Source organism: Hoplias malabaricus, chromosome 14 (genome assembly GCF_029633855.1).
Source record: "Hoplias malabaricus isolate fHopMal1 chromosome 14, fHopMal1.hap1, whole genome shotgun sequence".
Lineage (NCBI taxonomy): Eukaryota > Metazoa > Chordata > Actinopteri > Characiformes > Erythrinidae > Hoplias > Hoplias malabaricus.
In genome coordinates this window covers 36,655,305-36,678,683 of record NC_089813.1, presented here as the reverse complement: position 1 = coordinate 36,678,683, position 23,379 = coordinate 36,655,305, and the positions used below count along the sequence as shown (strand labels likewise).

General features: G+C 45.9%; 1 protein-coding gene across 2 annotated transcripts in view; it reads right to left on the bottom strand.

Annotated features, from left to right (window-relative positions):
* The window catches only part of plxna3 (plexin A3), a 587,367-nt gene that overhangs the window by 449,993 nt on the left and 113,995 nt on the right, over positions 1–23,379 (bottom strand). For both annotated transcript variants that reach the window (XR_010795288.1, XM_066643219.1), the window contains exons 6-9: positions 21,852–21,975; positions 19,008–19,164; positions 16,939–17,038; positions 5,851–5,965 (exon numbers count right to left, since the gene is read on the bottom strand). Coding sequence is in view for 1 of the 2 variants with exons in the window: in XM_066643219.1 (XP_066499316.1) it covers positions 5,851–5,965; positions 16,939–17,038; positions 19,008–19,164; positions 21,852–21,975 (496 nt within the window). In the remaining variant the exon portion in view is untranslated. The remainder of the gene's footprint in view (positions 1–5,850; positions 5,966–16,938; positions 17,039–19,007; positions 19,165–21,851; positions 21,976–23,379) is intronic.

Sequence of the window (23,379 nt, the reverse complement as noted above, 5' to 3'; positions counted from 1 at the left end):
ACACACTCTATCAGATTCTGACTGTGGTGATGATGCAAAGGAAAGAAAGCCAGAGCTGCACAAACACTGCGCAGTCAGAGCAGGCGGCGTGATGCGGCAGGGAGCCGAGCTGAAAAATATATCACTTGGTAATTGTTGCCGTGACAATGGCCTTTGAAATATAAAGGGTGTCGGTCTGTAAAATGGAAAACACAACACTAAATATTATACAGTGGTCTGTCACACAGCTTCCAGGGTCCTGGGGTTCTCTCGGTGTCTGCGTGGGTTTCCTCCGGGTGCCCGGGTTTGCTTCCACGGTCCAAAAACACACGCTGGTAGGTGGATTGCCTTTTTTAAAGTGTCCCTAGTTGTGAGTGTGTGAGTGAATGTGTGAATGTGTGTTGCCCTGCGAAAGACTGGCGCCCCCTTCAGAGTGTGTTCATTAAAAATATCTGGATTAATAATTCATCCAGTTAATGCAGCAATATCATGTAGCTTTCAAGATCCTGAAAAATAATACATAATGTTTCTGTAATACTGCATAATTATAGTATAGTGCCATATATAATCACAGTATAATCACATCATCTATATTATATTATATAAGGGGCTTTCCTCTTAATGTATTTTGAACTGACAATTAATCTATTCGTAATAAATTGTCTTTTTAATGTATACTTCATGGTGTTGTAATCACTGTAAAGTCATACAGTAGCAGTAATGTCTCAGTGGTGTCTGCATTGTTGAGCGCTCGCTGTTAGTGAGTAGGATTTCTGTTCTTTGTGGTTGTCAAGCAAAGAAAAAATGACAGAGAAGGAGAAAACTTCAGCAGTTTTTTGTCCGTCACCTCAACCTTTCAACCTCCTGCTCCCAGCTCAGTGGAGTGTGTAAGAGAGAGAGAGAGAGAGGGGGGGGGGATACACAGCACAGATAGAGAGCGAGAGAGAGGGGGGATACACAGCACAGAGAGAGAGAGAGAGAGAGAGAGAGCCCTAGAGAAGAGAGAGAGGGGGGGGGGGGAGAGAGAGAGAGAGAGAGAGAGAGGATACACAGCACAGATAGAGAGAGAGATAGAGAAGAGAGAGAGAGAGAGGGGGGGGGGAGAGGTGGGGGAGAGCAAGAGAGAGAGGGGATACACAGCACACAGAGAGGGGGGAGAGAGAGAGAGCTAGAGAGTGAGAGAGAGAGAGAGAGAGAGAGAGAGAGAGAGAGCTAGAGAGAGAGAGAGCTAGAGAAGAGAGAGGGGGGGGGAGAGAGAGAGGATACACAGCACAGATAGAGAGAGAGGGGGAGAGAGAGAGAGGGAGGGGAGAGAGAGAGAGAGGGGGAGAGAGAGAGAGAGAGAGAGAGAGTGGGGAGAGAAAGAGAGAGCGGGCATACACAGCAGAGAGAGAGAGAGGGGGGGGGGGGGGCAGAAAGAGAGAGAGAGAGGGGGAGACACAGAGAGAGAAAGAGGGGGTCAAAAGGAAAGGCAAAACAAGAGATGCAAATCTATTCTAAAGTCGAGCCAGATCTGAGCTATGACTATGGTTCTGCTCACCGCAACAGGATTTTGGCAAGAAACACGACACGGAGCCAAACATCAAACGCTTGAGCAATGTCTCAAATCCTGCATTGACCTAAAGTTAAACATCAGATTTGGCAGAATACCAGCACGGTTTTCCCCTTTTAACCGAACTGTGAAGAAGTTTCGTATCTGAACTTAACTTCCGTGGTAGTTTCACACTAAAAGCAATGAGGCTAATGAGGCTAATGTAGCTTATCCCCAACAATTAGCATTGTGCCTACATTAGCCTCGAACCATGCTCAGATGCTAAGTCATCTCTAATGGCCCTGTCTCTGTAGTATGACATACTGTGATCTAGATTTGTGTTGTTTTGATCTCTACCAAATGTTTCCCCTTCGTTTAGATGTGCCCCCCCCCCCCCCCTCCCCCGACCCAAATGACGGGGCCAAATATGTGAAGCCATCTAACGAATGTTTTCAAACAGCCATTGCTGCAATGTTGTTGGGAATCAACGCGCTTGGAGGAGAACAACCGCCGCCCAATTGTTACGTCAGATAACAGCAATCTGCACTGAGGAGAGACAAGGACTCAATTACGCTCTTTTACACCCACAGCCACGGATGACTGCAGCATCATCGGAGATCAAACTCTCAGTCTCCGGGTGATGGAGCCAACTCTTCAGCCACCAAACGTGTCTGTGGTCAATCTGCTACACTGGAGATAAGGAGGAGAGGGTGACAGTCTGTTTAATATACAACTCCGCACTCTGCTCTGCATTCAGTTATGAACTGGATAATTCATTTCTCCTAACTGGGTTTTATGAATAAATGATCTAATGTGAACTAAATTCAGCTTGGGTTTTTTTGAGGCAGAGCGAAGGAACTGGCTGAAAAAGCACTTTGGCTTAATGTTCTAACGAGAGAGAGAGAGAGAGAGAGAGAGAGAGAGAAAAAAAGATGTTTTGGGGGAAAAAAAAGCTCTAATGGAAAATTGGATTTTCATTCTCTTTTATTCTGAAAAACATTGGCAACAGCGTCTCCTCTTATCAGCTGAAGGGGATCTATATGTCAGGAGGAAACAATCTTGTGTGTGTGTGTGTGTGTGTGTGTGTGTGTGTGTTAAGACTTCAAAATGTGAAAAAAAAAAGATTTTTGGGTCAAATAAGACCTAAAAACAAGCAAATTCCCAGATGCTCCCAGACAATGTGGCCCCTCTCAGTGAAAGACGTGATTGTAGCAAGGAAAAGCGCACAGACCCAGGCTCAGACTCAGAGAGAGCACTGTGTGAGAGATACAGGTTCAGAGGGCGCTGGTCAGGTTGGGGTCAGCCAGGCTTCAGGGTGCTACAGTCACATGTTTATTAGCGGGACACAGACACAGAAAGCGTTATTGTTCCACTTCCTTTCTCCGGCCGAGACAGACCATAATACCATTTACACCCTGATCACATGAAAACTGCTCCTCAGGGAACTGGACAATAGCCACGGAGGACAGCGCCGGACAGTATAGCATTCATTTACCAGTGTCAGTACTGGGCAGTACAGTATGATCCTGTAGTAGCCATTTGTAATTGAATTTTTAACAGGATGTGGAGGCTATTAAAACTGGATCAATACACGGAGGGAAAGGGGTTAATGGCGTGTTTGATAAATTATTTTCAGACTGATTGGTGAGTTGATGGCTTAAGGGGTGGGTAAAGCGGTTAGCCCTGTCTCCTGTCCCTCAGGAGTGTCCCAGATGACCTTAAATCAGACATGTTATACCCCTTTTACACAAGTAAACACAGTTTTGGGACCTTAATAAAAAAGTCTATGGTGTTCTTTGGTCAAAATACCACAAGGATCAACACAGCACCCCCCCCCCCCCCCCTCAATACATTGGGTTCTCACATAAACACAGCTCCAGAGCTGTAACTGGAGAGTCTCGGGAAAGGAGGCGGGACATCTCTTGGGGGGTCTTGCTTCACAGTTTGAGGGTTGGTAGACTCCAGATCTTCAATTTAAGGTGAATGTTTACTGAGCAAGTGTTTTGTTTGTATTGTGTCCCATTTAACGAGTGCTAGTTCTCCTCAGTAGAAGGTACTTTGCTCTTGGGGAATTAAAAAAAATACAAAACACAAATTTCAAGATGGCTGCTACTTTGCTTTAAGCTAAGCAATGTATTTTTGACTTTAAATCCACGTTTCTATGGCAATTTCAGGAAATTATACAGATCAGTCAAGGCCCTCGGAAACGACATTCTGAATTTATTCCTCTTGACTCATCCAACCTCAGCAGTGCTTTAGAAAGTCGTTTTCACATCGACCAATCGCAGACGAGTGTCTTATGAGCGCTGTGATGAATCAGGCGTTTGTCCGTTTGAACAAATGCCTGTCATTTGTCAAAGTCATGTATCAGCCCTATCTTTAAACATGAGATGAAACGTTCAACGATGTGCTTTCCTCATATCTCCAACCCTTCGACAAGTGAACACCATCCTTCTTCCCAGCCTCTGGGACAAGTGGACGACTGCGTGCAGAGCAGGAGTCACCCCCAACTTTGTAATGTAACGTTTGAGACTGAAATAGTACGTGAGTCATTTGAGCCAGAGTGATTCACAGAGCTGAATTAGGCTTCGGGACGGTCAGGCACTCTGTGGGTCATTCGTTTTAAGACTGAGTGTGTTGTACATACACCGAGCCATGATTTACTCAGACATCAGCAAAGTACTTCCAACGTCTTGCACACAACATCAATTTTTAAGCATCAAAAATGGGACATTATTTTTTAGACCCTCTAGTGATATTTGCCGACTAACTGCAGACATGAACTCGCTCACCGCTGTCGGTGGCGCTGGAACACGTCCGACAAACCAACTGTGTTACAGACATGGCGTTAATTTCGGAAACGAAAACTATAATCAAAAATATTTGTCGAGGACCTACATTTCACAACGAAAACCAGGCGACCAACCTCAATAAATATAAGCTTTTGATGAGATGAATTATGACAAAATGTTTTGCACTTTTTGCCAATGAATAAAAGGTAAACAAACATGTGAAAGATTGATAAATGGTCCATTTAAAACGGCATGGAAATAAAAGAGAATCCTCTGAAGGCTTACTCTTGTAAAAGAGAGCTTCTGGGCGGAATAGTGAAGTGGAATCGATTGTTTGAGCGCCTCGGTGTCGCTCGTATCAACTGTTGGCCAATGATTAGAGCCGACACTCGCTTTTGCGAGTGGCTCCTGTTTGAATTTAAAATCTTAGTGTTAAAGGCTAAGCACCAGCGATATGAAAGTGTCAAACAAATAAATACAGTGGAGTTTGAGTTCCTAACTTGTGTTTATTGATGGTCAGAAAACACGTTATTTCTTACTAATTCAAGGAATAAGGTTTAAAAGACCGTTTCCAACAATATGGGCATGTAAGGACACCAACGAAAGGTGTTGAAGAGCCTCTGTAACATGGAGGTAAACAGGGTAAGGACACTTCGCCTGTTTTAGTTGGTGTTAGTTAACGTTAGCTTGACTCGCTAAACTCGGTGCTCAGATTATACTCGGCTACGTAGCTGCATTACGGAGGTTTATAGTGTCGGATGAATTCGAGTTCGACTTCGATCACATTTACAAGAATAACGGTACCTCTACATTTGAGTTTAGCTTATTGCTAGGCTATTGTCATGAATAATGTTGGTTATTTAGCTAGATACTGTCATAACAGTCAGTCATAACTGTGTTTTACCGCGGCGTTGTTCAGCTGTTGTCCACCAGTGACGTCACGGTCGCGTTCAAGATTTTCCGTAGCGAGCTCGAGTTTTTCCGTCAATTTAATAAAATTGTCAGTTTTAAAGCAAATTAAGCTGCTATTTTCATTTTAATTCATACTTATATCTGTCAGTAACTACAATAATGTGGAATATTCATGGAGGTCCATTAAGTGGTGCTTAGTCTTTAAATAAATTCAAAATATATCTGAAGAAACAAGTCGCCATATTCCTTTCACAGTTTTGGATAAAAACGTGTTTTAAATTATTATTTATGAAAGTTAGTAATAAATAATACATAAAACCTTTACTAATGTACTACTTTACTAACACATGACAAACAAGGCTAATTCATTTTTATTTAACGACTAAAACTACATTAAATACTGTATTTATTTTTCATCAATTAAAACTAGACAGAAACTATCAAAAGCTACTGAAATGATTACTGCAGGCACGAGGCTGGCGATGCTCTCGTCTCTTTGCTCCGAATCGAAAGTAGCCCACACTACCTCCACAAAGTGAAGTTCAGAAAAAAGCATCGGGTGTGTATTTTGATATCGGAATTCTTTGAATTCTTACCTTGTTTATTTGTGTTGTGTATCAAAGGCCTTGCTCTTACCTCTAAGCTGCTTACTCGACCCTCCAGGAAGGAGCACTCGGCCACGTTGTTGGTGCAGATGTGGCGGTATTTACACCAGTTACAGGGGAAGGGGCTGCTTACACACGATGAACACCTGCAGAGTAAGAAGAAGAAAAGAGACATTAGGGCAAAAATGTTCATCGACACCATGGTAGGCTCCAGCTGGTTCCCATTTATGTTACAATCTATATTTTTGGTGTTTTTCATTGCTTGGGGAATAATAAAGAGCATTAATCTGCACTGATAGAGGATGGTGGAACGCTGTGAATGTGCAGCAAAAATGAGAGAGTGAGTGAGTGAGTGAATGAGTGAGTGACTGAGAAGGGAAATAAAGGCTAAACTTTCAGCGGAGAGGAAGGCTCCCTCTGGAAGGCAATACATCAGGGACGTCCATGAAGATTCTCAATGAAGTCCCTCGGCCTGCCGAGCGTCTGCAGCATGCTAACATCTTGAGCGTGCCCCGGGTCAGACATTAGCTCCAGCGCCGAGGACGCTCACGCAGGGTGAGTGAAGACGCTGCTGTGAAAATCTGACCGCTCAATATGTCAGCCAAGCTCTTCTTTCAGTTTCGACATGCGCCATTAATCCTCCAGGGCCACTGAACCTCAGACACTTTCAAGCCGCCTCTCAATTGCTCATTAACGGTGAGCCTGAAAAGGCCCTAACGACGAACGCAATTAAGAGCTCTATGCCCCCCGGAGCAGCACGGAACAACACACCTGTCCTCCTGCCTGAGGCAACTGGGGTTATTTGGACTGTCTCCGGTCAGCTAACGCTGCTGTACATTTTTATACACCCAGTCAGTCACACATTGACACCTGTGGACCATTTCACACACTCACCCAGTCACTCACACACTCACACCTGTGGACCATTTCACACACTCACCCTGTCACTCACACACTCACACCTGTGGACCTTTTCACACACTCACCCAGTCACTCACATACTCACACCAGTTGACCATTTCACACACTCACCCTGTCACTCACACACTCACACCTGTGGACCATTTCACACACTCACCCAGTCACTCACACACTCACACCTGTGGACCATTTCACACACTCACCCTGTCACTCACACACTCACACCTGTGGACCATTTCACACACTCACCCAGTCACTCACATACTCACACCAGTGGACCATTTCACACACTCACCCTGTCACTCACACACTCACACCTGTGGACCATTTCACACACTCACCCAGTCACTCACACACTCACACCTGTGGACCATTTCACACACTCACCTTGTCACTCACACACTCACACCTGTGGACCATTTCACACACTCACCCAGTCACTCACATACTCACACCAGTGGACCATTTCACACACTCACCCTGTCACTCACACACTCACACCTGTGGAACATTTCACACACTCACCCTGTCACTCACACACTCACACCTATGGACCATTTCACACACTCACCCAGTCACTCACATACTCACACCTGTGGACCATTTCACACACTCACCCAGTCACTCACACCTGTGGACCATTTCACACACTCACCCAGTCACTCACACACTCACACCTGTGGACCATTTCACACACTCACCCAGTCACTCACACACTCACACCAGTGGACCATTTCACACACTCACCCAGTCACTCACACCTGTGGACCATTTCACACACTCACCCAGTCACTCACACACTCACACCAGTGGACAGTTTCACACACTCACCCTGTCACTCACTCACACACACCTGTGGACCATTTCACACACTCACCCAGTCACTCACACACTGACACCAGTGGACCATTTCACACACTCACCCTGTCACTCACTCACACACACCTGTGGACCATTTCACACACTCACCCAGTCACTCACACACTGACACCAGTGGACCATTTCACACACTCACCCTGTCACTCACTCACACACACCTGTGGACCATTTCACACACTCACCCAGTCACTCACACACTCACACCAGTGGACCATTTCACACACTCACCCAGTCACTCACACACTCACACCTGTGGACCATTTCACACACTCACCCAGTCACTCACACACTCACACCAGTGGACAGTTTCACACACTCACCCAGTCACTCACACACTCACACCTGTGGACCATTACACACACTCACCCAGTCACTCACACACTTACACCAGTGGACCATTACACACACTCACCCAGTCACTCACACACTCACCCAGTCACTCACACACTCACACCAGTGGACCATTACACACACTCACCCAGTCACTCACACACTCACACCAGTGGACCATTACACACACTCACCCTGTCACTCACACAATCACACATATGTGCAATTTCACACTCTCTCTCTCTCTCTCTCTCTCTCACACACACACACACACACACACCTGTGGGCAGTTTCACACACTCACCCTGTGACTCACACACACACACACACACACACACACACACACACACACACACACACACACACACACCTGTGGGCAGTTTCACACAGCTAATCCAGCCAACATGTGTTTTTGCACTGTGGGAGGAAACCATAGAACATGAAGCAAACCCTCACAATACTCTTCTAACATCCATCCTAAAGCCTTCTGAGAAGACTAGAGCATGGTTCTGCAGCAAATCTGTAAACAGCCTCTATTAGTACCCTTCATTTCAGAATAAATAACGTCTTATACAACAGTACATGTCATACCACGTTAAAACCCCCATTAGCCTCTGGAGATGTCACTGACTGTAGTCATGACGATTGCTGACCGCATCAAACCTGCATGTCCCCAGCTTTATGTGGCCATAAAGAGTTAAGAACCAGAGAGTGGCAGGCACTTCAAATGTGCACTTGGAGTGTGGACAGAGTGTAAGCACTTGGAGGACACATGGGGAGCCTGCACTTGGATGGTGTGAAAGGAGTGTACACTGGGAGTAAGTACTTGGAGCTTGTATGGGGAGTGTACACTTGGTCCCATACTAATCATATCCTTCCCTCCAGAGACGTGCTTGAAAAATCCCCTCTGAGGGCACTCAGCAGTCCAAGCACATCCCACCCCCAGCTCACTGCTCCGAATAATCTCTCTCTCTCTCTCTTTCTCTCTCTCTCTCTCTCTCTCCTATACCCCTCCACTAACCCCCTTCTCTCTCTCTCCTTTCCTCTCCTCTTTACCACCCTCTCTCTCATTCACTCTTCTTTTTTCACCTATATATCCCTCCACTCTTTATTCTTCTTGACACACATCCCACTCTTTTTCTCCTCTCTCCTAAATACTCTTCCATTTCCTGTCATTTATTCCTCTCCGCTTTCTCTATTCCTCTCATTGCTTTTACCCAGCCCCCCCTCTCGCTCTCTCTCTCATCTTTCTCTTGCTCACTTATGTCTCTTTTTCTCACACTTTCACCCAAGTATCTCACTCCCTCCATCTCCCTCTCTCTATCCCTCTTGCACCTTGCACTCTCTCCCTCTCACACTCACACTCTGGTCTCTCTCTCCCTCTTGCACTCCAACCCCTCTCTCTAACACTTCATTTTCTCTATCTTTCTTTCTCTCTCACACACACACACCTTAGCCTCTCTCTCCTCCTAAAACGGGGTGATAAAAAACCCAGTAATGCCATTTCTGAGTAATATAGCCTCTCTCTCTCCCTCTCTCTCTCTCTCTCTCTCTCTCTCTCTCTCTCTCGAATTACAGAGAGCACCACCTCACCAGTGATGTGTTCTAAACACAGTATCTGTGGCGGGAGGATTGCCCGGCTGTGAAATGTCGTGTGGATTATGATAGTCTCGCTGATGCTGCACACTCTTCACACTTTCCTCTCTGTTCTGGAGTGACCGCGACACCAGGGGTAGTGTAATATCCAGTCACTGGAGCTCAGCTCTGCAGAGGGAAACATGCAGTAAATACTGCACTCTGATAAGCAGACCCTCGTCTGGAATATGCTGCGTCATGGGTTTGACCCTCCATCAATTCACTCTGCTTTAATTTGAGCAGAGTAAACAGACTCTGTGTACACACACACACACACACACACACACACAAAACAAGCCACTGAGTGAGAGAGAGTCAATTCAGGACTTTGTAAACTCAAGATGATGTTATAATGTTTGTGGTCATACTACATTAAACTAGTTAATCCAGTGCTACATTAACCTGGTACCTTCAGTGCTCATTAGCCTAATAATTCCAGTGCTACATTAACCTGGTACCTTCAGTGCTCATTAGCCTAATAATTCCAGTGCTACATTAACCTGGTACCTTCAGTGCTCATTAGCCTAATAAGTCCAGTGCTACATTAGCTTGGTACCTTCAGTGCTACATTAACCTGGTACCTTCAGTGCTACATTAGCCCATTACCTCCAGAGCTGTATTAGCCCAGTACCTCCAGAGTTACATTAACCCATTACCTCTAAAGCTATATTAACCCATTACATATAGATCTAAATTAGCCCAGTACCTCTAGAGCTATATTAGCCCATTACCTCTAGAGCTAAATTAGCCCATTACCTCTAGAGCTAAATTAGCCCATTACATCTAGAGCTAAATTAGCCCAGCACCTCTAGAGCTACATTATCCCAGTACTTCCAGAGCTATATTAGCACAGTAACTCCAGAGCTACGTTAGCCCATTACCTCTAGAGCTAAATTAGCCCATTACCTCTAAATCTACATTAGCCCATTACCTTTAAAGCTACATTAGTCCATTACCTCCAGAGGTATATTAGCCCAGTAACTCTTGAGCTATATTAGCACATTACCTCCAGAGCTATATTAGACCATTACCTCCAAAGCTATATTACGCTATATCCAGAGCTGTATTAGACCAGTAACTCCAGTCCTACATTAGCCCAGTTCCTCCAGTGCTACATTAGCCCAGTACCTCCAGAGCTACATTAGCCCAGTACCTCCAGAGCTACATTACCCATTACGTCTAGAGCTATATTAGCCCAGTTCATCCAGAGCTGTATTAGCCCAGTAACTCCAGAGATATATTAGTCCAGTACCCCTAGTTCTACATTAGAGCAATATTAGCCCATTGCTTCTAGAGCTGTATTAGCACAGTACCTCCAGAGCTATAATAGCCCAGTAAGTCCAAAGCTATATTAGCACAGTACCTCCAGGGCTACATTATCCTAGTACATCTGGTGCAAAAGAAAAGAAGTAAATACTGGGCTCCAAATATTTTTCGGCTCACTGAGCACACTCAGACCTGGGGGAGAATTGTGTAAATTTGATTTCTGGCTGAACTTTTGCTTCAGAAGTTGCCTGAGCTGAGATAGCAGGAAGAGTTAATAACAGCTGAGATAGCAGTATGATCTAATATCAACTCCCCCCTGACTATGCAAACTCCTTCATTAAGTTATGAAAAATAAAAACCCCTCAGCCTACATTTGCGCTCTCACTCTGGGGAGTTTAATACATGTGACCCAGCCTGAGGTCAGTTCAACTCTCCAGTCCAACTTCACACCCGTATCTAATACTGAGGGACATTATCCCTTCGTCTGCTGGCTAAACCCCCCCCCCCCCCAAAACAAGGAATGGCTCCAGTGTGGCTCTCCAACAACACCAGTACAAGTGTCAGAGCATTGCGAATGCAAAATATGTACGTTTAGCATGATCTCGGCTCTGGAGCTAAGAGCTACCCCTGTGGCGGCAACGTTTCCACGGTTACTGACAAATCTAGGGGCTTCCAAATCTAGGTTGAGCATCAATGCGGTGGGAAAAAAAAAAAAAGAAAGTACACGCTGGTTAATGAATGCACACTCTGAGCCAAAAGCTGAGGAGCAGGGAAAAAGGAGCCGGAGCGATCCTCGCAAACAGATGCTTGAGAGGATGAAAGAGAAGAAAGTTTTTTTCCTATTCTTTCTGTTTTTTTTTTTTTTTTCTAAGGTTTATATAAGAGATTTCATAACTGCTGCTCTCCTTACGTGCACTGGCCTTAGGTTTCTGAATGGAAATGCTTTAAACGGCAAGGATAGTTTTGCACAAGACCACCATCAATCAAGTCTGACCCCTACAGCCATCCATCCCTCTGTTTCACAGGTGGTCATTACGACACCTGAGAGAAGAGGGCAGGGCTAACGGGCCTGGGTGGCTGGACAAGTGTGGGAAATAAAAATTGAGGCAGGGGTCTGTGGTGGGGGAGGGCTGTGAGAGTGAGTGTGTGTGTAGATAGAAGACGAGTCTGAGGGCTAAACGCTCCCACAGGGCTTTTGTTAGACACAGGAATAATTTGGCTTCGGCTCGGTCACTGGCAAAAGTAGAAGGCCTCACTCAGGACCGTGGTTGCCATGGCAACTGGCGAGCCCGGCTCCTTGGATCCGCGGTCCTGCTTCCACATACGTGCGCCTGGAATTCACACACGGAGAATTGATTGCCGGCATGTAGGTGTGTATGTGTGTGTGTGTGTGTACATGTGCATGTATGTGTAGTCCTGCCAGAAGACAAGGCAATTTCATCCTCAACCTGAATGCGCTTAGCCTGGAGCAAATTGTTTTTATCATGTGACAGCCTTCACCACCGCTTTCCAGCTTCTCTCCTCTCTACTTCTTTCATTTTCTTTTCTTTATAAACTAATTCCCATTTCCCTTCTCTTCTGATGCTAATCGGAATCAGAACTGGTTTTAATTGGGTGAAGGAGAAAGAGAAAAGAAAACAAAGGCCAGGCTCACAATGTGCGATCGGGCCGTCTGGCTGTGTTAAGCGATGTACGCGGCTGTGCCGAATGCTTAGAACAGCGTGGAAACAGAAAAGCCTGAAATGATCAGGGAGTCCCTGGCCTTGGGGACTTAGCAGCTGCCTTTCCACCCACCGCAATGACTCACAGAACGTCCACACCAGCTCCCGTCCAAACCAGTGAGCACTCGGAGACTACGATCTGCTGCCAGTTCTCTGTGAAAGTGAGTCTGGTTGGTTGCTCATGTGCCACATGTGAAGGAAGAAGACGGTAAATCCATGCCTCATCACTTTCCTGCCATTCTCTGAGTCATCAGGAGAAAATGACCGACTCGATAATTAGTTTTCAGAGCACTGTCCACCCCTCCGCAGTATATCACTGCAGTGTCACTAGCTGTGATCGTTAAGCTTTTGAGAATTTAAGTGATCTGGAAAATCAAGGCTACACAGAAATTCACTGCTTAAACTGGGCTTAAAGGAACCCTGGGTAAGATTTCATGTGATTTTTACAGCACTGTGCTAAAGTTAATGGGGAGGGGGAGGGAGCAGTGGTTTCCTACCCTCCTCCAAACGATACATAGTCTAATCTAGTGCTGACAGACGTCGTTTACTGTAGAGGGAGTGAGGAGCGGTCTGAGTTTCACACAGAAACAGATGTGCTGTGTGACTTCAGTGTTTTTAAAAAGCTGTATTTTGCCCTAAACATGATGCCACTTACAAGACGTTTTCAAAACTTGAGATTTGTGGCTCCCAGGGCTCCCCTAGTGCATTAAATTTTTACAGCACTGTACTGAAATCACCGGGGAGAAGCAGGGGGCATGTGGTTACCTCCCTTCCTCTAAACGATACATAGTGCAGATTCCGTACTGTGTCTGCTTGGGTTTCCTCCGGGTGACTGTCTGTGAGGAGTGTGGTGTGTTCTCCCTGTGTCCGTGTGGGTTTCCTCCGGGTGACTGTCTGTGAGGAGTGTGGTGTGTTCTCCCTGTGTCCGTGTGGGTTTCCTCCGGGTGACTGTCTGTGATGAGTGTGGTGTGTTCTCCCTGTGTCTGCATGGGTTTCCTCCGGGTGACTGTCTGTGAGGAGTGTGGTGTGTTCTCTCTGTGTTTGCGTGGGTTTCCTCCGGGTGACTGTCTGTGAGGAGTGTGCTGTGTTCTCCCTGTGTCCACGTGGGTTTCCTCCGGGTGACTGCCTGTGAGGAGTGTGGTGTGTTCTCCCTGTGTCCGTGTGGGTTTCCTCCGGGTGACTGTCTGTGAGGAGTGTGGTGTGTTCTCTCTGTGTCTGCGTGGGTTTCCTCCAGGTGACTGGTTTCCTCTGGGTGACTGTCTGTGAGGAGTGTGGTGTGTTCTCCCTGTGTCTGCGTGGGTTTCCTCCGGGTGACTGTCTGTGAGGAGTGTGGTGTGTTCTCCCTGTGTCCGTGTGGGTTTCCTCCGGGTGCTTCGGTTTCCTTCCGCAGTCCAAAAACACACGTTGGTAGGTGGATTGGTGACTCAAAAGTGTCCGTAGGTGTGAGTGAATGTGTGTGTGTGTGTCTGTAGTGCCCTGTGAAGGACTGGCGCCCCCTCCAGGGTGTATTCCCACCTTGCGCCCAATGATTCCAGGGAGGCTCTGGACCCACCGTGACCCTGAACTGGATAAGAGTTACAGATAATGAATGAATGAATAGTGTTTAAGCCTTTAAGCTAGTGTTTGACTTGTAAATCATGAAGTAAGGGAGCACTGAGAGTGGACTGTGAAGGATTTGGAATGCGTTGTGTATGGGCTGACAGCGGCGTTGCTGCTGTTCACTGATGGACAGACGAAAACATGGAAAAATTATGTTTTCACAGTCTTTCAGCCCGACCACATGGGAGTAGTTCAGAATGGATTTCTAGAACCTCTCACACGAGTCAGTTCAGTTTCTTCGTTGGTTTGCCATCTACTTCCAAGAAGGTTCTCTGTTCTCCAAGAGTCTGATACTCTACAAAGCCCTGAACTCTGGAGTGAATCCTCTGCTTAGCTCTGATGTCTCAAATATCATTTATAAGGGAGATTAACAACTTTAAAGTAATAGGTCAAAGTTTCTGGTGACTTCTCTCTCTATATTTTTGCTTTCCCATTTGCGTTTTGCTGCTACTTGGTTTTTCAGGTGGGAACCGTACAGCCATCAGTGGAGGCGGGACAAAACTCAGCTCTCTTTTCTGATTGGCTTTTTATTTATAACAATGGAAAGGTGGAGAATCCACATGAAAACAAAAACGCTCCAAATATGAGAGGTCCCGTATCTTCTTCCGAACGGATCCAGCTCAAAGTAAGCCCCGGCTTAAATCCCCATCGCGCTAGGTTTGTGGCTAACCTGTGGTCGGCTGTGTTTTTAAGCCATTGACACCACAGAAAATCTGCCTGGACAGCATAAAAAACAGATTTGAACTGCCTGTCTGAACAAGGTCCGCGAGAGCAGAATCACGGTTCGAGGAGTGTTCACCGATTGGACTGAGCTACAGCTGTGACCAGCACCTCTGGCTCGGTGTTCTCCACATGAGGCCGCTCACTCTCGGCCCTGGCCAATCACGGCTGGGCGTCTAGGCCAACCTGCTTGGGCTAAACGCCGATATTAGGCCTAGCAGCGTGAGGCCTGGAGTACACTCCAATTACCCAGCCTCCACTCACACCTCCGGACCAATTACCCTCATTTACTGACAATCTGCAGCAAGGGAGGACTTTTATTCTACTGTGTAAGGGATGCCATGGTACTGATGGAGAGCCGGGCTTTCTTGAGCATAGATATGATTACGAACTAGGTGCCATTAGTCAGGGTGGTGGCGTTTTGATATGTTCACCCCCTACTGAGAGCTAAGTTTTTATCCCCTGTGGGGATGCGCTTTTCAGATGCACTACCGCAGGGCAGCGTCTCTGCATTTACAGCTGAATGATGTGCAAAATAAAAACAAACATCAGATACTTTCTTGTCAACAGAGTGGATGTCAGTGCTGTCAGCAGTAGAATGGGCTACTTTAGTTTTGGAAGAATGGTCCGGTTGTCACGATGTGTTGCTATGTATTTAAGCGAGCTACATGGGATCTCATTGTGATGGGCAGTTTAGTGGCTTAATTATGAAGCTCACACAAAGATCAGTCCCTGAAACAGAAGCTGAATATAGGGGAATGACAATGTGGATAATGATGAAGATGTAATGAAAGCATTGTCTTTCTCAGTGGGAGTTATTTATTACCCAAAACCCATTAAAGGGGACACGTTTATTGGTGCCTGTGTACATTAATCTAGAGCCCACCAACTCACCAACTGAGAAACAAGACCACACTGTTTGGTGTTTGTCCATCCATTCATTCATTATCTGTAACCCTTATCCAGTTCAGGGTCGCGGTGGTTCCAGAGCCTACCTGGAATCATTGGGCGCAAGGTGGGAATACACCCTGGAGGGGGCGCCAGTCCTTCACAGGGCAACACACACACACTCACACATTCACTCACACACTCACACCTACGGTCACTTTTGAGTCGCCAATCAACCTACTGACGTATGTTTTTGGACTGTGGGAGGAAACCGGAGCACCCGGAGGAAACCCATGCAGACACAGGGAGAACGCACCACACTCCTCACAGACAGTCACCCGGAGGAAACCCACGCAGACACAGAGAGAACACACCACACTCCTCACAGACAGTCACCCGGAGGAAACCCACGCAGACACAGGGAGAACACACCACACTCCTCACAGACAGTCACCTGGAGCGGGAATCGAACCCACAACCTCCAGGCCCCTGGAGCTGTGTGACTGCGACACCTACCTGCTGCACCACCGTGCCGCCCAAATTACACAATTATAATGGAGAAATAAAGCTAAATAACTGTAATAATGAATTCTCCAAGGTTTCACCCAAGAACAAGATCAGCTTCAGTAAGCAGACACCTGATTAACGGAATATAAAACTCCACAAACCCACATGTGTATCTTAAGGTAGTAACTATTTAAAAACGGCAAGCCGGTGGGTTCAATCCTGCAATTCCGATCCACTCCTTTGACCTTTCTATTGAAGCACTCAGGGCTGGTGTCAGCTTCATTTTAATTGTTTTTATTTTTATTTTTGTTTAATCAACTGGAAGTTGACTCTCCACTTTGTGCCCCCTAGGCATTTGAGAAACTCTGAGACCGAAAAAAAGAGGGATAAAGTTTCAAAATGCAGCAAATTAGGCCAAAAACAGCGGAAGCTCCAGAAGTTTTCCTTCTCCTGAAGAGCTGCAAATATAGAGAGTACCTCTTCTTCTTAAGATAGAAAATGAAATGTTATTCAGATCCCCTGCTATTTGAGATTACAGAGAGAGAGGGAGAGCACAGACGGCCACTGAAGTACCCCAGAGAGAGAGGCTCCAAAGCTGATTCTCCTGCTTTGCTGATGAAACACTACTAAAAACACAGAGAACGGGCACTCACGATTGCAGGACGCTGCAGTTGTAGAAGACAATGTCAGTGGTGATGAACTTGAGCCCCGTCTCCTTGGACTTGAGCGAGAGCTTGACCACTCGTTTATCACCTGTTGGAGAAAAAAAAACATAATGGAAAAGACAAAAGAAAGAGGTCAGAGAGATCAATTAGTCCAGGAACTGAATCAGGCACGACATCAGACAGCAGGGACACGGTGATTATCCTCCTACCTGTACATACCCTCGGCAAAGTTGGTATCTCTAATAGCTTTGATTGTGGACGCATTTATCCATTTCCTCCATCTGCGAGCGAAATGCACTTACGATTCCAAACTCCACGGCCCTTTGCTTCCACTAATAACTAAATTTCTAGTCGTCCAATTATACTTGTGTGCCTCACTTCGCCGTAATTGCCATAATATTTCCATTTGGACATGCCATAATTGTCATTAATGGGAATATTGGGCTTGGGTAGGAGTCTAAAGGTTAGCGCCAGTACATTTGTGTTCTTGGAGTACCTTTAAAACAACATAAAACCTTGGATGGGGTTTTTGGACGGTTTTGATGAGCGTCTCTGGCCTTGGACATTTTTATCTAACAGTAATGGGCTGGGAAATGGGAATAAACAGTGATCTCCGATGACCCCTTTTCTGAGGATGGCTTACAGCTGAGCGGCAAAAAAAATACAGTTAAATGAACAGTGTTTAAATGAAGACCTGCAGCATCAGTGTGGACAGCAGTGTACACGAGATTTCTTTGAGACTGCGTGAAATGCGCTCATATGAGTTCAGGCACCACCCCACCACCCAGCCACAGTGGGGTTAGGGGGCTGCCTGCTTATATTCAATATTGCAAACCATCTGAGCATGTGCGGGAGATAGGAGACACTCCAGACTCTAACCTATAGGCTGGAGAAGCTCAATCAATACTCGCAAGCTTACTTCAGTAAACACAGCAATGTGGCAACACAACAAAGAAGACTGCTCACTCGTGTAATTACATTCAAGTGGTACAGCTCTGCCTTTTTATTTGAGCTTTAGTATTTTAGTTTAAACCAAAAGGATCCAAAAAGAGAAGTGCAGAGCCACAGGCTTCGGTTCCCATGCGTTCGTTCAAGAAAAACTGGAGTTCCACTGGAGTTCTACAGTAGTGTGGTAGAGTGGTCATGGGATTTCCCATGTGACGCTAACGTAAAAACAGCAAACACAAAACAGTATGAACAATGGAGGAGATCCAAGTTTGGACTGACCTTTTCTTCAGGGTTTTATTCTGTTCATGTGATGTGACAGAGACAGAGGATAAGAAACTGAAAAAGCTCCAGTGCCTTCATATTCCCTCATGATGTTTAGCTAAATGCTGTGTTTTTTGACTTGACAGACAGACAGCGACAGTGATTGGCATGTATTCTCGCTTCGTTCTTACGTGCCAGCTCGGCCTACTTGGTAACACCAAACCAGAAGGATCCACATTCAGCTCAGGTGCTACCAGGGTACAGGATCAAAGGGGTGAACGGCATGACCGTGAATTTAAAACCGCACTGACCGGTGGAAAAACACCGTACGTTACTGAGTATTTTAGCAGTTAGGTGTCGTGAGTTAAAGCACCGTAAATGGAGTTAAGGCGGAAGCAGGTGCCAAGAAAGGAAAAACAACCTGAACAAAGACATGAACAGTGAAATTAACAGAGACACTGACAATGAAGCACAAACACGGACTACAGAAAAAGAGCGTAAATAACCAGACACAATAGGATGCACCTGTGAGCTCAGTCGCATGACTACATAACAGCTCACAGGTGTGGGGCACGGCTCAGGGAGACAAGAGTGGGTGCAAGGCACAAGGTAAACGCATGACCAAAACAGAACCAGAGGAAAGCAGTGATGAAATCTAACTGTGGGTGAACTGTACTCATTCATAACTGATTCCTGTGAATGTAAGTATGAATAATGGTAATCTGATTCACATGTGATAATATTTTTACTAATCCATTTAATGCAGCGGCATTGTCTTAAAGGGTTTAAGGATGAATGAATTTATTAATACATGAGGATTCTTTAAGCGTAAAGGCTTTACAACTTACCGTATCCATGTGGGAGAGCTGGGACGTCTCGTAGAGAAGGGGACATACAGAGCACGAGGCCTTTGGGCAGCACCTCTCCTGGGCTTTCGCTCAGATCCTCAAACACACATGTAACTCCTGCAGAGAGGTTGGGCACATTCGCCACCTTCACACTCAGCTGTGACACAAAAAAGAAACAACGAAATGAGAAAACAATGACATAACCAGAAATAAAATATACGATTTTATTAATATACTTTTTTATATCATACAATCCATATATGGAACATAAGCAACAAAATATCCATTTATCATTGACTGTCATTAAAACCATTGATTCATTATCTGTAACCCTTATCCAGTTCAGGGTCGCGGTGGGTCCAGAGCCTACCTGGAATCATTGGGCGCAAGGAGGGAATACACCCTGGAGGGGGCGCCAGTCCTTCACAGGGCAACACACACTTGCAGATTCACTCACACCTACGGACACTTTTGATTTGCCAATCCACCTACCAACGTGTGTTTTTGGACTGTGGGAGGAAACCGGAGCACCCGTAGGAAACCAATGCAGACACAGGGAGAACACACCACACTCCTCACAGACAGTCACCCGGAGGAAACCCACGCTGACACAAGGAGAACACACCACACTCCTCACAGACAGTCACCTGGAGGAAACCCACGCATACACATGGAGAACACACCACACTCCTCACAGACAGTCACCCAGAGGAAACCCACACAGACACAGGGAGAACACACCACACTCCTCACAGACAGTCACCCGGAGGAAACCCACGCGGACACAGGGAGAACACACCACACTCCTCACAGACAGTCACCCGGAGGAAACCCACGCTGACACAAGGAGAACACACCACACTCCTCACAGACAGTCACCCGGAGGAAACCCACGCAGACACAGGGAGAACACACCACACTCCTCACAGACAGTCACCCGGAGGAAACCCACACAGACACAGGGAGAACACACCACACTCCTCACAGACAGTCACCCGGAGGAAACCCATGCAGACACAGAGAGAACACACCACACTCCTCACAGACAGTCACCCGGAGGAAACCCACGCAGACACAGAGAGAACACACCACACTCCTCACAGACAGTCACCCGGAGCGGGACTCGAACCAACAACCTCCAGGTCCCTGGAGCTGTGTGACTGCGACACCTACCTGCTGCACCACCGTGCCGCCCCATTAAAACCAACACACTGATATAAACTGACCTATTTATATTATACTGACCTATTTATATTATATTTAGTCAAGTTTAGCTCCGCCCATTTACACTGAAATTATAAGGAGGGTTTTAGCTGATGCTGCAATTGGAATGAGTTAAAATACAGGCAGCCAATCAGAATGGATTTTATATTCATTGAGATCACAATGACAAACAGCGGTTTGAGATAAAGAGTGGTTGAAAAATGATCACGTAAATAAAATTAAAATATGTGCCATGGATTCTTTAATACAGTTTACTGTTTGACTCTTACAAGTAACACATTGGCTGAATCACAACAGGATCACAGTCCCTGGCAAAATATTTCCATCCAGGCTTGGCACCAGTGTTCCGACAGTTTCATTTCATTGTTTCATTTAATCAAGCAATATACACAACACAAACATAATGAAAAAATGATTAAAGTAATATCTGGACAGACATGCGCTGCATTTAACAACACACAAAATAACAGTCTGCAGAGCCTCACGGGTCAAACAGGATTCAGCCTGCAGTCTGATGTATCATTAAGAGCTATCCTATATGGCCAAAGGTTTGTGGACACAAGTTCATCCAACCTTTCTTCGGGGTAGAGGAAATGCCCTCTGTTTGCTGCAGCAATAGCTTTTACTCTTATGGGAAATCTTTATATTAGACTTTGGATCTAAACTGAGGGGTATTCAGAACAATTGTGAGAGCAGGTACTGGTTGAAATGTATGTTTTTACTGTTTACCAAAGGGTTAAATGAGGTTTAGCAACTATATCACATGCAAAAAATCCATCCATCCATTCATTATCTGTAACCCTTATCCAGTTCAGTGTCGCCCACGGAAACCCACGCAGACACAGGGAGAACACACCACACTCCTCACAGACGGTCACCCGGAGCGGGACTCGAACCCACAACCTCCAGGTCCCTGGAGCTGTGTGACTGCGACACCTACCTGCTGCACCACCATGCATACAATAACAATATATATTTTTTTACATAGAACAAACTTTATATACTGTGATCTTTAACTGTAAATATACTCAAAATACTTGACATTTTCTGGAATATTAGAGTCATTTTACCCACACCTGTGCAATCTGTGTAATGCGATGTCTGGCAATATGCATCACACATCTACGACTAGGCAGAGACGCAACAGCCATTGCAGGAAACAAACCCTGCGCCACAGCAGGGCTTCACACACTCACTCAGTCACTCATACACACATCTATGGGCAATTTCACACAGCCAATAGACCTGCTGCTATGTGTTTTTGGAGTGCGGGAGGTACACAGAGCACCTGGAGGAAAGCCACACCGGCACAGGAAGAACACACTTTACAGCAGATACCTCACAGCCACAGGGTTTGAACCCCTGAAGATGTGTGGCATTTAAACTACCCGTCGTACCCCTGTTTATATCAACACAGTACGTACACCCTTATAAACATCAAATGTGCAGTAATTAACATGCATTTTCACATAGAGAATAAATAAAAGGGGTAATTTGACAGAAATGTTTGCATAAGACGGCACACGCTCTTTACAGTGTAATCAGAATGTGGTAAAAAGGAATCCTGAGGGTGTGGTAAATCTGGGGAAAAGCTGTGCTCCAGAGAAAAGGCCACTTCACCTGAGTGGAGGCAGCGGTCACAGACATGTTGCGGGGGATGACTGTGATGTCCACGCACTGCTTCAGCTCTGAGTTGAAATGTTGAGGCACCTCCCATTTCGGACAGGCCTCTCTCCGGGAACATCTGAACACACAAGAAAGCTTAGATCAGACTCAGGGCACAAGCGTGCATGTCACACACACACACACACACACACACACACACACACACACACACACACAGGAACAGGAGTGTACACAGGAGTGTCAGGAACCCCCTACAGAACCACCACAGAGCAGGCACGACTCAGGGGGTGGATCAGTCTCAGCGCTGCAGTGTGTAAGTGTGTGTTGTGCTGGTGCAAGTGGATCAGATACAGCAGTGATGCTGAAGTTTATAAACACTTCATTTTGGTCGATTGTACACCTCAAAAAAGTGAACACGTCCTCCAGTGCAGTATTTCTATATATTTGCTCATTTAAATATTAATTCAGACCACTAACAGAGGAATGAATGCTATCGTATCAATTTTGTGTAATCAGACACATCATTGAGCCTTGGGCGCCCATGGCGTAGTCACCAGTCGTGGCAGATGAGTGCGTATTAACATAACACAACATGTTTACAGGTCACATTTGGTGTGTTATTTGTTTTACTGTGTTTTAAATTCAGCAAACAGCCAGTAAATATGCATTAAAATCGGCAGACATTTACAGAAGAGTGCGAGGCCTGAATACGGCAGCTCGGGTCCATCTCTATGTAAGAACAAGTGTCAGAAACCAATCAGAGGCCATGGGCAAGATTCCCAACATCTCCTCCGTCTGGAACACCATTAGCAGATGTTTTGAATGGCCGGGTTTTTACTATATGCTTCCTACATGAGTCTCAGAGCTCCAGTGTAAATCCAAAGAAGTAAACCCTGTCTCGGCTGCTTGGTTAGATCTGGGGAAAGAGGAGAACTACCGCTTTAATCCTTGTGTAAAACACCCCCAAGTACAACAGCTTCACAGATTTTGTTGGTTACACTCTCTGAACACTCACTGAAACCAGCCCTCGGTGCACAATCCCCTCAGATCAATGGCTGCGAACATTTCCAGCCGGGTCACGAGGCTTTTGATGATGTTTATGAGCTGCGCGGTGCAGTCGTCTATATTTCATGGTTTGTTTTTCTGTGCCGTCTGCGGAGACGTGTAGCCTGCTTTTCCCTAGATACGCTGCGGCAGCCGGATATTAAAACATTCATAACACCGCCACATTTGTCAGACGTGTTAAGTGGAGTTAAAAGTTGCGCGTGTTTGCGCTAGGCAGATGAACTGAGGAGAGAGAGAGAGAGAGAGAGAGAGAGAGAGTGTGTGTCGAGGTGGTGAGGAGGGTAACTATGGGTTAATACTTGCAAATGGGCCCAAATCTCTGTTTGTCCACAGCCCTCGGGCCAATCTGACCATATCTGTTCATTACATATGCAAAATAAAACCTGCTTCAGTTAACTGCTCCAAATGTGGCAGACAGAGCCTGTGTCTATTTCCTCTCTCGGCAAGGACTTGCTCG